General features: G+C 32.0%; 2 protein-coding genes across 2 annotated transcripts; one reads left to right on the top strand and one right to left on the bottom strand.

The window, feature by feature from the left end:
• Positions 1–768: 768 nt before the first annotated feature.
• Positions 769–1926, top strand: LOC121209570 (oleosin G). Its single transcript, XM_041080438.1, has one exon. It carries the CDS (start codon positions 1234–1236, stop codon positions 1738–1740), a length of 507 nt encoding a protein of 168 aa, XP_040936372.1. The 5' UTR covers positions 769–1233; the 3' UTR covers positions 1741–1926.
• A 918-nt stretch (positions 1927–2844) lies between these two features.
• LOC121209571 (uncharacterized) lies at positions 2845–3966 on the bottom strand. Its single transcript, XM_041080439.1, has one exon. The coding sequence runs from the start codon at positions 3626–3628 to the stop codon at positions 3173–3175; it is 456 nt and encodes a 151-aa protein (XP_040936373.1). The 5' UTR covers positions 3629–3966; the 3' UTR covers positions 2845–3172.
• Positions 3967–13975: the final 10009 nt, after the last annotated feature.

Raw genomic sequence — 13975 nt, 5'->3', positions numbered from 1 at the left:
TAATTTTATAGACCAAATTAAAAAAGATTTGTCAAATTCTAAGACTAATGAAAGAAAAAATAAAAATAAAAATGCAGGATACACGTAGAGAAAGGTTGACAAATTCAAAAAAAAAAATATAATAGGAAAAACAGAATCAATTACAAATTATAAGTAGGATCCGGGAAAACCAAGCACATCTATCAACCCGAATGTGATTATCAAGAATTAGATCTCGTTTTATCAATATTTAAAAAGGTTAAATACCTATTTAGGGTTTGAACTTGATAACTATTCTCATATTGGGCTTAAATTTTTTTGTCTAAATTAAACTTGACAATTGTGTTTACATTGGAGTTTAAACTTTTTTTTTTACAAGTTACTATTTGAATTTGACAATGTTCTCATATTATAAATTGAACTTGACAATTGTTCTCACATTGGAGTCCAAAATTTAAGGTTTACAAGAAAGTTAATGCGCATGGGGTAATAATTCCATATTGATATGAACTAATCCATATGCTCCCATTTTTAATAAATTTCCGGCTAGAAGCATACAAGTACTGTAATGGGCCTCCCCGTGGGTATCCGACAACCACGTATGTAAGGGTATAATCGGCGATTTGACAGCAAAAGCAATAAGAAATCCAATATAGAATATTATTTCCAGTGCGACAAGATATGATTGATTAGCTAATGTTTCAAAATTTAATGTTGTTTCATTAAAACCGTATAAACCGAGACCCAAAACTCTTATTAATAGAAAAACGGAACCCCTGAATTTGACAATGTTCTCATATTATAAATTGAACTTGACAATTGTTCTCACATTGGAGTCTAAAATTTAAGGTTTACAAGAAAATATCAGGGACTAACTTAGATAAAAAAAAGTTCAAGCCCAAATGTAATAACAGTAATCTAGTTCAAGCTTCCATACAAGAACAAGTATTAAATTCAAGGCCTAATTTAGGAGGAAAAATTTTAGACTTCAATATGAGAATAGTTGCCTAGTTAAGACCCTAAATGGTGAATTAAGCATATTTTAAATTATTCAGTGACGTGGCCTCCCGGCAAAGCTTTAGAACTCCAGAAACTACTGTCGCAATCCATGTGTATCCCTTGCATGCCACATACATATCTTCCTCACACTTGTCATCATCAATTGCCCTATTTTTTCTCCTCACCTTCTCTTTCAACACTTAAACACTTCAACCCCCATTTCCACTTTCTCAACAACAACCATTCCCCCCCCCCATGGCGGAACGTAACAATCCCACCCACCAGCAACAACAACAACGACCGTCGAGAGCCAACCGCACCGTCGTCCCATCCTCCACTTTCCTACAAAAAATCCAATCCCATGCACCCAACACCACCCACTTTCTCGGCTTCTTACTCCTCTTCTTCGTTTCCGCCACCACTCTCTTAATCCTCACTGGACTTACTCTCACCGCCACCGTCTTCGGGCTCGTTTTTTTCATGCCGGTGATCGTCGTTTCTAGCCCCGTTTGGTTCCCGATATGCACTCTCCTGTTTCTCACCGCCGTTGGGTTCATGTCGGCTTGTGGCTTCGGAGTCGCCGTCGCGGCGGGGTCGACATGGATGTACCGTTACTTTAGGGGAATGCATCCACCTGGGTCGGACCGGGTTGATTCAGCTCGGACCCGGATTTATGACACGGCTAGCCATGTTAAGGATTATGCTATGGAATATGGTGGATATTTGCAAAGCAAGGTTAAGGATGCTGCTCCTGGTGCATGATTAGCAATGGACTCCCATCCCCTCCTTTTTTTTCAATATACAAAGATTATATATATATATATTTGTTTTTCGATTTGTGATGATGGTGATTTTGAGTGTTGGATTTTTTTTTTTTAATTTTGTTTCTTGTTTTTAATTAGCTGAAAATTTTGATAATGGATATATGAGATTTGTTGATTTGAAAGATCTTTTAAGATCGAATGGTGTTGTTTTTTGATGGGTTTTATTGAAACGCTTATAAAAAAATCCAAGATTGGATCTTCAAAATTCAGACAAAAAATTAGGAACTTTCTATTAGAGACAGCAAAATGACAAGAAATAGTAACTTTTGTCTCTTTTTTCTTTTGTTTTTCAATATGGAAACAAATTTCCTCTAATAAAAGAGGTAATGGAAAAATAACTTTTTGGTCTCATAACTTCCTTAAATTGCATAAATTGAGGCTTGAATTTATTTCTTAAAATTCAATTGTTTTCTGAGCCTACCATTGTCAAGCATAGGCTTCAACAAGAATAATGATTTAATCTAAATAAACTCGACTATTAAGATTTATTATTGAGATAGATAATCTATGAAGATTTCTTGGGCCTCATTTTCATTGGCAATTGGTAAATATACATGAACTACCAAATTTATCTACAAATATATAAATATTAATGTAAATGTAAGTTTTTCTTCTCACAATTTTAATAAACTTTAAAACCGTAAAACTTTGGACTCAAATGTCAACTAAACAAAATTTTTATAAAAAAGAAGAAGCACTAGTGGCATATATGTTCCTTGCTGATAATTAATTTGTGAGTTAGTCTTAAATCTAAATTTTATAAGCTCCTTTAGGAAGACAAAATAAAAAATAAAAAAATTGATGAAATTTGTGGAACTCGTCTCAGTTTAACTGGAAATGGTAAATATATGGTTTGGGTACACATTTTTTCATTTCTTAATGACATGCAATATTTTATTTGGATTCTTTATTATTATTATTATTGATGATAACCGGTTCATTTATGTGCTCAAAGGATCAAGAAAATTCCGAAGTTAATTTTGTAATGCTTTTTTGGATTTCGTTCAACCCGTAAAACAAAGAGTTTGAATGGAATGTCAAGTAAACAAATTCAAATTTCACTTTACCTCTAATAAAGGTAACTATACATATATACTCCAAGAGGAGAAAAACAGAAACTAGAGCCAAACTTAACTCACTCGAGTAAATCCACAAGTATATTAATTTCCATATGGGCGTCCCAATTTATTGTTTTCCAATACCCATGATAATGCATTCAAAAATTAAGGCCCAATTCAAAGAGTTGAATTTTGACACCCAACCACCTATAAGAACGTAACACGTACTACCTTCGAGTCTAGAAAAGGATGAACGTAAACCAAAAAAAATAAAAATAAAGTTTTTGTTTACAAACTACCTTGAGCGGTGTCCTAACAGAAAGTCTTCTTTGAGGTGAGGTAAGCAGGCATCGGACTAGCACGTGGGGAACGAAACGGCAACTCTTCCACTTGATTTCCTTTGCTATCGTAATAGATCACACCTGAAAAATCTAGCGGCTGACATTTATCTCCCATCAGGATCGCTCTTTGCCATACTCCGCCGTCTCCGATCTCCTCCTCTTCCTTCCCGGTTTTCTCACCGGCCTTTTTCCGGTTCACCAGCTTGATCGCCTTGTTGCTAAGAGTCGTCAATAGCCGCTTCGGTCCCGGAGATTTCACAGCCAAGGATCTCGGAGAATCGGAAAGTGAGCCGAACTCATTATGCTTTGGCTTCAGCTTTTTTGAAACTCGGCCGGCGTGCTTGGCCCATAGAGCCTTGAATGAAACGACGAGGCCGACAGTTAACCGCTGCTTCGGCGAGGTAGAGCCATGTTCCGATGAATCCATGCTATGCTCCTCAACTATATATATATATATTTTTTTTAGAATGAAAATTTAGCGGGTTTAGAGGGGTTTTGAAATATATATAGGCGAAAGGATGACGGTCGGCTGACCAGTTTATAGCCGTGGAATTTCTGAAATTTTTTATTCTTATTTTATTTTTTGAATTAAATTTTTTTATTCTTATAGATGGAGCCGTGGAGGGGACGTTTGAGAGATGGTTGGGTGCTTCGTTGCTCATTTTATGTTTTTATTTGGCATGTTTTAGCATTGTCGTAGACCGAATAGTTAGGTTACACGTATAATATTTTATTTTTCTATTAACTTGTGATTATAAAATTATTTTTATAAAATCGAGTTTCACATTTATTTCCCCCACTATGATATTTATGTTTTTTTTTTCAATCAACTACATATATTTAACAAAAAATTATAAATCACGGCAAGGTATTAATATTTAATATTTAATTTAATTTATCAAATTTCATAATTAATTAATAACATTAATAACTATTGTCAATCAAATCATCCCATAATTTAGAAAAACAACACTCATTAGACCAATTGATAACAAATTTAAATAAAATTACGATTAACACAAAATTTATTATATTAATAAAATTATAAAATTTCAAACTTAATAATACTAATATCAAATTTATCCTACAATTTAAATTAAATACTAAAGACTTAACATAATTACTTTAAGTATTTCAGTAAAAAAATTTAAAAGTTTACAAATATGAGTGTATATATAAACAACCATAAAATGTGAAATTAAATTATTATAGCACAAATAAATTTAAAAATAAAATAATTTAAACTAATCCAACTAAAATTCAAGTATGGTAATAGAACATAATGAAATTTAAATACACTCATACATAATTTCACGTGGTAGATTAAGCTTTTAAATATAACAAATTAATGACTTTATTCACATTTTAGTCTTTCATCCGAATATTTTTCTCTTCAATTTTTTGGTCAAGTCGTTACGCAAACCTCAAAATTAGTGCATGTTAATTTGGTTCCCAATAACCTATATTTGAACCTATTTTCTTTGAAAATCGAAATCTATTTTGATTTTTGTTAGAACATTTGATTTGGGATATATATAGTACACATGTTCAATTTGGATTGGCTCTCAAATTTTTCTTAACGCCTTTTGCCAAATAAATCTGAATTTATTAACAGAGTCAAAGTTCAATTACCTATATGGGATAAAAAAAAGTTTATATACCTCTATGAAAAGGCTAGTATAGTTTAAGGGCTAAAACGTGAATAAAGCCTAAATTAATAATGAGGAAAAAATATCTTCTCAATTCTCCGATTCTCCTCCTCCCGACCACAAATGCAAAGTGGAGAGGGCAAAAACAGCACTAAGAATCCACGTGGAATGATGTGATTGGGATGGACAGTTTGAGGAAGCGAAGTAGGAGATCGAGGATTTCAACGTGTCTTTCACTCTGTTAAGGTGAGAAAAGCAAGGGGTTGAGTCAACTGATTTGGCATGAAATTGAGCATGATCAGTGCCCAACCATACTCTTTTATTATTATAATATTTAAAATTGGGTAGTGGGGAATATCTCTCACTTGACTCACCAAGCCATCTATCTTGATAATCCAAACGAACAAATTTGTGTGCTTTGCACTTGTTTTGGACCCACCAAATTTATTATGGTATAAAGTAGTTTATTATCACAGGATATGTTATTTAATAACATAAATTATTGGGTGTGGTCATGCTATTATTGGAAGAAATAATAAAAAGATTGGTATTTAGGTGGACTGAATTGAAAATTGAAAAGATTATCAATTCTGTATAGTATTTTAACTTAAGCTTCCTTGGTATTCTACTACAACTCCACTGCTAGTTAGCTATTCAGCTTTGGTTAAAATTATGTTTTTAACTTTTATTATTTTTTACATTTAACTTTTTAATTATTTATATATTTTAATTTAATTATGTAAACCCTAAATTAAATATTAAAAAATATCATTTTTTAGTTTGATTATAATTTCATTTGAACTTTTAATCATTAATTAATAATATTTAATATTGTGAAATTCTTTTATTAATTAAAGTAAAAATTATATTTAATAGTTATATTTTCTTTTTAGAAATAAAATAAGAAATATAAAAATGGTGTTAATTGAAAAGATTCTTTTTTTTAAAACAAACCGGAATAACTAATTAATTATATCGGGGAGGTTCGAAAAAAAACTCCTAGATTGGTCCAAATCTAAGAAATTCTAGATCATAATAGGGTGAAATTCAAAAAATTGCAAATCAACTCTAGAGAATAAAGTTTCTTTTACTAAGCAATCAATAACTTGATTTTGTTCACTAGGAATGTAACATAATAACCATAATTTCTTCTGAGATAGAATACTCTAAATTTGCCGAATCAAAACAGAGTTCAATGTGACTGAAATATTTCCTTAAATGGCTCGAATGACATTCAGACTGTCCGAAAATATTATTACACTATCATGACCTCTTCGTTGAACAAACTTAAACCCCTAAAAAATGCTCAAAATTCAACATCGAAAATCAAACACTTTCCAAAATATCAGTTAAGACCAAACAGCCACTCTCCATTTATTTCTCTCGCAACCCTCAACAGATACATTTCTGGAATACAATCACATTGTTTACAATTTTAATTTATTATTTTGGGAGTGTTCAGTGTCATCATAAGTTGTGTAAGCACCCCACATATGTCGCATCTTTCAACCATCAAAACATCTTTATTTTCAATCATAAGTTTTAAATACAACAATAACCTATAACCATTCCTTTACATTATATTACGTATGACACCTTATGTGGGTGAAAATATATTTGTAACTTCATATAAAAATAAATAAATAAAATTTTGACTGAAATGATAATTTTAAAGATTTAAAAAGCATAACATATTGTGTTCAATTCTTATTATAAATATATATGTTTTTTTATTAATTTTGTAAAAAATTATTAAAAAATAAAAATATTCTTAAATATAATTTTTAAAATTATTTTTCAATTAAGTTAATACTTGTTATATTAATTCGGTCAAAAATATTAAGTATATATATATTCTTATCTAGAAATTTAAAATTCCTTATACAATTTCTCGTACTAACTTTTTTCTAATACATAAGAAAAAAAAAAGAGAAGGATTATTAAAATTAGATTATAACACACTTATTATATAAGTGAATTTTTTTATGTTAAAATATATTTACTAAACAAGAGTATGGTTTAAATGTGGATTGAGTCTTAACTAGATTGGTACAGGTATTATTGTTAATGTAGGAGGACGTGAGTTTAAATGTGTTGAAGCGCATTATCTTCCTATTTATAGTTTGAGAAAAGGCTATCTGTAATAGCCTAAATTTTCAATGGTGTCAGAACAGTGATATGAGATCACTAAATCTGACAAATGAGTAGAAGTATTAATAATTTAGTGAATATAAGTTAAGTTTGAAGTTAGGAAAATTTTTGAAATAGCGAATAGTGTACTAGAAATAAAAATTTTAAAAATTAGAATTGAAAATGAGATATCGAGAGTTTGAAAATTTTAAAACGAGCCATAAATATTTTTATAAATATTTATGGAGTGTTAATAAGTTAGTATTAAAGTTTCGTTAAGAAATTTTAAAGTTTCGATAGTTAATTGAATAAAAAGGATTAAATTGTAACAAATGTAAAATTATGAGAAATGATTAAATAGCTTAAATGATAAAAGAAAGAGGGTTTAAAAGGAAAATAGACCCAAGGTCTATTTGGGCTGGACGGCAAGGTGCATGAAATCAGCAGGAAAATTGATGAATTAAGGGCAAAATTGGAATATTGCAAAATTTACTTAATAAACTAGGACTAAAGTGAAATTATCTAGAATTCTCATTATTTTTCTGCATTCTCATCAGCAAAAACACCATAGAAGGGTTTTCTTAAGCTGGTTTTTCATATTTTTACTGCAAATCGAGAACCCGAAGCAAGTCGAGGAAAAGAAAAAGTAGCTGATTAGTCCCTGAACTTTCACAAATTTTGCAAATCGACCCAGGTAAGTTCATATGGTTGAAGTTTAATGATTATATGTTAATTTTATGAATTATATAATGTAATATGTATGATGAAATATATTTATTGGTAAATAGAGAATAAAATAACAACATGAAAATCGAATAAATGATTAAATTGAGCGGAATGTCGGATTTGAGTACTTCTGATCAGTGACAAGTGATAAGTGGTAGCCTCAGCTACACTTATCTGATCAGTGATAAGTGACAAGCGATAAGCGACAAGTGATAAGTGATAAGTGATAAGTGGTAGTTTTAGCTACACTTATCTGATCAGTGACAAGTGATAAATGTGATCAGTGTAAGACCGTGGCAGGACTATGACTTCAAAAGGTGATAAGTGATCATACGCAAGACCATAGTTATACTATGGCAAAGTGAAAGTGAAGTACTCAATTTTCCGTAACCATTCCCTAATTTGGTTAAAGAATGATATGTGACAAATGGGCCCAAAATAATTAAAGGAAATAGATAAGTGGTAGTAAGTTTATACAAGGGAACTCACCAATGGCTGTGGTTGACAGGTGAACTTAATAATTGTGTATATTGTATAAGTGTATAAATATTTGGTAAGATTTATGTTTTATGCCTATGAATTTACTAAGCTTCTATAAACTTACATGAGTGTAATCAATGTCTCTTGTAGATTGACGTGGAAGTATACGGAGAATCGGATCAACACAGAGGATCACACTATCCAGATTATCTCCGGTAGCTTTTGTAAATTTCTTTTTGATTTATATGGCATGTATAAGGTGTAACGCCCCTAACCCGAATCCGTCACCAGAATAGAGTTACGGAGCATTACCGGAGTTACCGATTCATTTATCAGATATTTCATTAATCCAATATCTTTTCTTTTCCACGTTCAAGTCTCGTATTCAAGTCATCCAGATCTTTATAAAGAAATTTGATCATCGTTTTCATTTATTTCATGTTATAATACATTCAACTAATGCTCTAAACAAAATTATCATTTTACCCCTAAACTTTTAATTAATGACGATTTCATCCTTAGGTTAAAATAGAATACAATTATTGCAATTTAATCCTTATTTCCAGCCGTTATTCTCACACAAATTGATAACAACCTATGAATTCTATAAAATGTCAGAATTTTCTATAATTTCAACAATTTTCAATTTAATCCTTAAAACATGTTTTTCCCTGATCTTGAGCTAAATTAATAATTTCATTCAATTTTGTAATTTAAATAATAAAATAATTCAATTCATGCAAATTGGTCATTTCTAACATTTTTTTACAAAATTACCCATAAAATTTTACTTTTATTCAATTTAGTCCATTAGCCTAAAACATACAAATTAGCCATGCTAGCTGAATATTCATACATATTTTCCTCCTCCTCCTCTCCATTCCACATCCTTAATTTATATAACATGTGTAACGGCCTAATTTTCAGTGGTGTCGGAAATGGTGATTTGAGATCACTAAATTCGACAAATAAGATTGAACAAGATAGTAATTTAATATTTATGAGTCAAGTAAGAATTTAGAAGAATTTGTGAAATGGTGAAATTAGTGAATTAAAAGAATTTATTAGGTCAAACGAGTCAAAAATGAGGTATCGAGACCTCAAAGTTGAAAATCGAGCTATAAATATTTTTATAAATATTTATGGAGTGTCATTGAGTTAGTATTAAAGTTTCGTTAGAAAATTTTAACGTTTGGATGGCTAATTAATTAAAAAGGACTAAATTGAAAATAGCGCAAAATTTGCTAAATTGTGAGTAAATAGCTTAAGTATTTAAAAAGATGGATTTAAAGAGCAATTAGACCCAAAGGTTAATGGCTGGACGGTTTGGGTATGAAATAAGCAAGAAAACAATGTGAACAAGGGGCAAAATTGGAAATAGCATAAAAGTTAATAGTTAAATAATGATGTAATTGAAAAATCTAGACATTTCTTCATATTTTCTCAGCCAAAACGCCATAGAAGGTCTGGAGAAAGCTGGGTTTTCATATTTTTACATCATGTGAGTTTAATTCTTACTTTTCTTGATAATTTTTATGTTTTTATGACTTTTACAATTAGGTCCACATGTAGAATTCATTAGTTTTTGATTTTATGGGTGAAATTGGAAGTTACCCTGGATGGATAAGGGAATTTTATGATGAATTATTATGAAATTTAAGTTCTAATTTCATATTAAGGTGGTTTTATTAAGTGATTTTGATAGGAAATGATATTTAGGACCTAATTGTGAAAAAGTTGTGAATTGAAGGTTTCTGTTGAAATTAAGAATATAAAAGGTTTTGAAATAGTTTATAATGATAAAATAAAGTGTTAATTGAGAAAAATTAGTTCAATTGATGGGTGAATTGAGTAGGGACTAAATTGTGAAAACTGTAAATTTTGGGGTAAAAGTGCAATTTCGAAATTTGAACAGCATAAATTGTGAAGTGAAATAGAATTGAAATGGATGCTAATGAAGGAATGATTTTATAATTATAGATCAAGAAAACGAACTGAATCGTGGAAAAGAGAAAATTCAAGAATAGTCCCTGAATTTCTACGACTTTTGCAAATTAGTCCAGGTAAGTTCATATGGCAAAGTTCAATGTTTTGATATGAAAATCTTATGATTGTTAAAGTATTTTATTGTTGATGAATACTATCAATTTGCATTAACTAATGAATAATGTGTAACTAAAAGTACAAATTAGTAGGAACAATGGATTTGAGTGCTTCTATTCTGTGACCCTGATGAATTGACGAAAAATATGTGATAAGTGTGCCTGTTTAAGACCATAGCTGGGCTATGGCATCGGTGCAATGTGATAATGTGACTCCGTATAAGACCATAGCTGGGCTATGGCATCGGTATAATGTGTAATGTGATTCCGTATAAGACCATGTCTGGGATATGGCTTCGGTATGATATGTGAACCGTGTAAGACCATGGCAAGGCTATGGCTTCGGTGTGTGATGCGTAACAATGTGAAAGTCCATAGTTTACTATGGCAATGTGATAATGAAGCACTCAATTCCCTTATTGTTCCTTAATTTGAAAATGAAGTAAATGAGAAATGGGCCTAAGGGAGTTAAATTGTGAGTAGCCATATGGAAATTATTCCAATGAGTTATTAATGAAATTGTGATTTGGAGGATGAAATAGTTAAACTAATAGATATATGATTGTGTACGATATTTGATATGATTTGTGTTTATATGCCTATGAGCTTACTAAGCTTCAATAAGCTTACTTGTGTGTGTTTAATATTTTTATGTAGATTGACTTGAAGTGAAGTGGGTAGATCGGATCAACACAACAGGGCACACTATTCAGATCAATTCTGGTAGTTTTTGTTTTATGTTTAAAGATTTATATGGCATGTATAGAGTTTGAATGAATTGAAGTAAAGATGTTATGAACTAGTTAACAATATTTGTACTAAAACAGTTTTTGGTAAGTAGTAGTAGTTTGACTTTGAAAATTCACCATAAATTGTGGAAATTGAGTTAAGGGCTGGGAAAAAATGAGATTAAAGCCTAATGAGTCTAGTTTCATATAGAGGAAACGGTGCATGAAATTGGATTTTATGTTATGAGATATTTAAATTGTGGTGAGACAGAGTCTAAATGACTTCGAGTTCCCCTGTTCTGATTTTAGAAAATCATTAAAAATTGCAAAAAAATAATTATGAGTCATACTGTATATGTATGGATTCCTCATTGAGTCTATTTTTAAGAGAAACAAACAGCATGGTTATTTAAATTTTTTACAGAGAGAAATTTGGTTCGTAGTGCACAGGGGTCAAAGTAGCCAAACCCTGAAACAGGGGAGGATTTAACTAATAAACTGTACTAATTGGACCAACCAAAAATTATAAAAAAAATTGGTAAGTATATATATGAGTATAAATTCGGGGAAAATTTACGGATTTGGGTTTCGAGTTTTATAACTCGAGATATGAATTATTTAGCAACTATGACGCAGTTGGACAGCTTGTCTGAAAAGTATGATATAAATGATCTAAATTTGGTTAAGTGCTCAAATAAGTTTAGTAGTGCCTTGTGCTCGACTCCGGTAACGGTCTCGGGTAAGGGGCATTACATTTATTAGTATCAGAGCTTCGGTTTAGCCGATTCTCGGAATATGTATGATGTGAAAAGTGTCTAGAATTACATGCCATATAAATCTGTGATAGTGTGCTGTGTATGATCCGATCTAATCCTTTTTTTATTATAGATTATTTTCGATTTGAAAAGATGTCAGATAGACCAGAACAAACTGAGCAAGAAGAAGCTAATAGCAGAGTACAAACCTCTGAACAATGAACAAGTAGTGAAGCTCCGATTTCATTGATGCGAGAACAAGAACTCAAAAATATGATTTATGGATTCATGAATCAGTGGTATAATGAGAATGTGCGAGAAAGAAATCAGACTACACAACCTCCTCCCCTATCTCAACATCTGTAGTACCCCCGGTTGCTCCTCCACCTCCTCCGACAACTGAATCTGGCAAACGTTCTCCATTTGAAAAGCTCAGAAAACATGGGGCTGAAAAATTTCGGGGAAGAACAGATGATGACCCCGTTAAAGCTGAATATTGGTTACAAAGTATAATGAGGGTTTTTAAGCAAATGGCGTGCTCACCAGATGATTACTTAATATGTGCCGTGTCATTATTGAAATAAGAAGCTTATAACTGGTGGGAAACAATAGAAGCTGTTGTACCGGCTGAGAAGATCACTTGGGAATTTTTTCAAAATGAATTTAAGAAGAAATATGTCGGTAGAAGATAACTGGATAAGAAGAAAAGAGGATTTCTCGACTTGGGACAGGGAAACAAGTCAGTGGCTGAATATGAAAGAGAATTTGTTTATCTGAGCAAATATGCTCGAGATATAATACCCACAGAAGAAGAAATGTGTATCAGATTTGAAGAAGGGCTTAATGATGAGATTAAAATGATGATAGGGGGCATTGAGATACGAGAATTTGTTGTTCTATCAGATCGTGTTCAGAAGCTTGAAGAAGTATATAATAAAAAGATGCAACGAGATAGAAGAAGTAAATAATCTTTCAAAAGAAGTGCATCTAAGTCATTTTCGGCTTTACCAGTGAAGAAATCTAAAGAGGAATTCAGTCGAGCCACTTCAGTACCGGAAAGATCAGGAAAAAGTAGGCCAAGACAATCTGATTACAAAGCATCTGACAGACCTGCTGTTAGTGTGGGTAGTGTACAAAATACCTAAAGGTCTAAGTGTCAACATTGTGGAAGAAGTCACCCCGGTGAATGTAGAAGTAAGTTAGGGGCTTGTTATAAATGTGGGGCCACTGATCACTTTATTCGTGATTGTCCCCAATTACAAGTAGAAGAAGTGGAACAGAGGGAGAAACAGAAAATTCTTCCTCAAAAAGGAAGACGCTCTGGTCAGAGCAGTGCTACAGGGGCTACTCGTTCGGGTATGAAAGATACTGCTAGCCGATCACAGGTTAGGGCTCCTGCTCGTACTTATGCCATTCGAGCGAGAGAAGAAACAACAGCTCCAGATGTAATTGCTGGTACTTTCTATCTTTATGATGTTCCTGTGTATGCTTTAATAGACCCTGGGTCTACTCATTCATATATTTGCACTATGTTAGCATCTGAAAAGAACTTATTTGTTGAGCCTACTGATTATGATGTACAAGTTACAAATCCGTTAGGTCAAAGTGTGGTAGTTAATTTAATATGTCATAACTGTCCACTGAAAGTTAAGGGCTGTGATTTCCCCGCTGATTTGATGCTGCTACCCTTTCGTGAATTTGATATTATCTTAGGCATGGACTGGTTAATGAAACATGACGCGGTAGTGAATTGTCGAGAAAAACGAATTAGCTTGAAATGTCAAACAGGAGATATTGTTTTGGTTGAGTCTGGGAATTTGGATGACATGGTTAGAATGATTTCCTTTATGTCTGCTCAGAAATTGTTGCGTAAAGGAAATGAGGCTTATTTAGCCTATATTCTTGATACTCGAAGTTCTAAATCAAATTTAGAGCAACTATCTGTTGTAAATGAATTCATGGATGTCTTTCCTGAAGAATTACCAGGTTTACCACCCGATAGAGAAGTTGAGTTTGTGATAGATGTGCTTCCAAGAACAGCTCCCATATCAGTGACACCGTATAGAATGGCTCCAGCAGAATTAAGAGAGTTAAAAGCGCAGTTGCAAGAACTGTTAGACAAAGGGTTTATCAGACCGAGTATGTCACCATGGGGTGCACCTGTCTTATTTGTGAAAAAGAATGATGGTTCATTGAGGCTGTGC

The sequence above is a fragment of the Gossypium hirsutum genome, chromosome A11, assembly GCF_007990345.1.
Source record: "Gossypium hirsutum isolate 1008001.06 chromosome A11, Gossypium_hirsutum_v2.1, whole genome shotgun sequence".
NCBI lineage: Eukaryota > Viridiplantae > Streptophyta > Magnoliopsida > Malvales > Malvaceae > Gossypium > Gossypium hirsutum.
The sequence above is the reverse complement of the archived record's forward strand: the minus strand, read 5'-3'. Positions and strand labels throughout refer to the sequence as shown.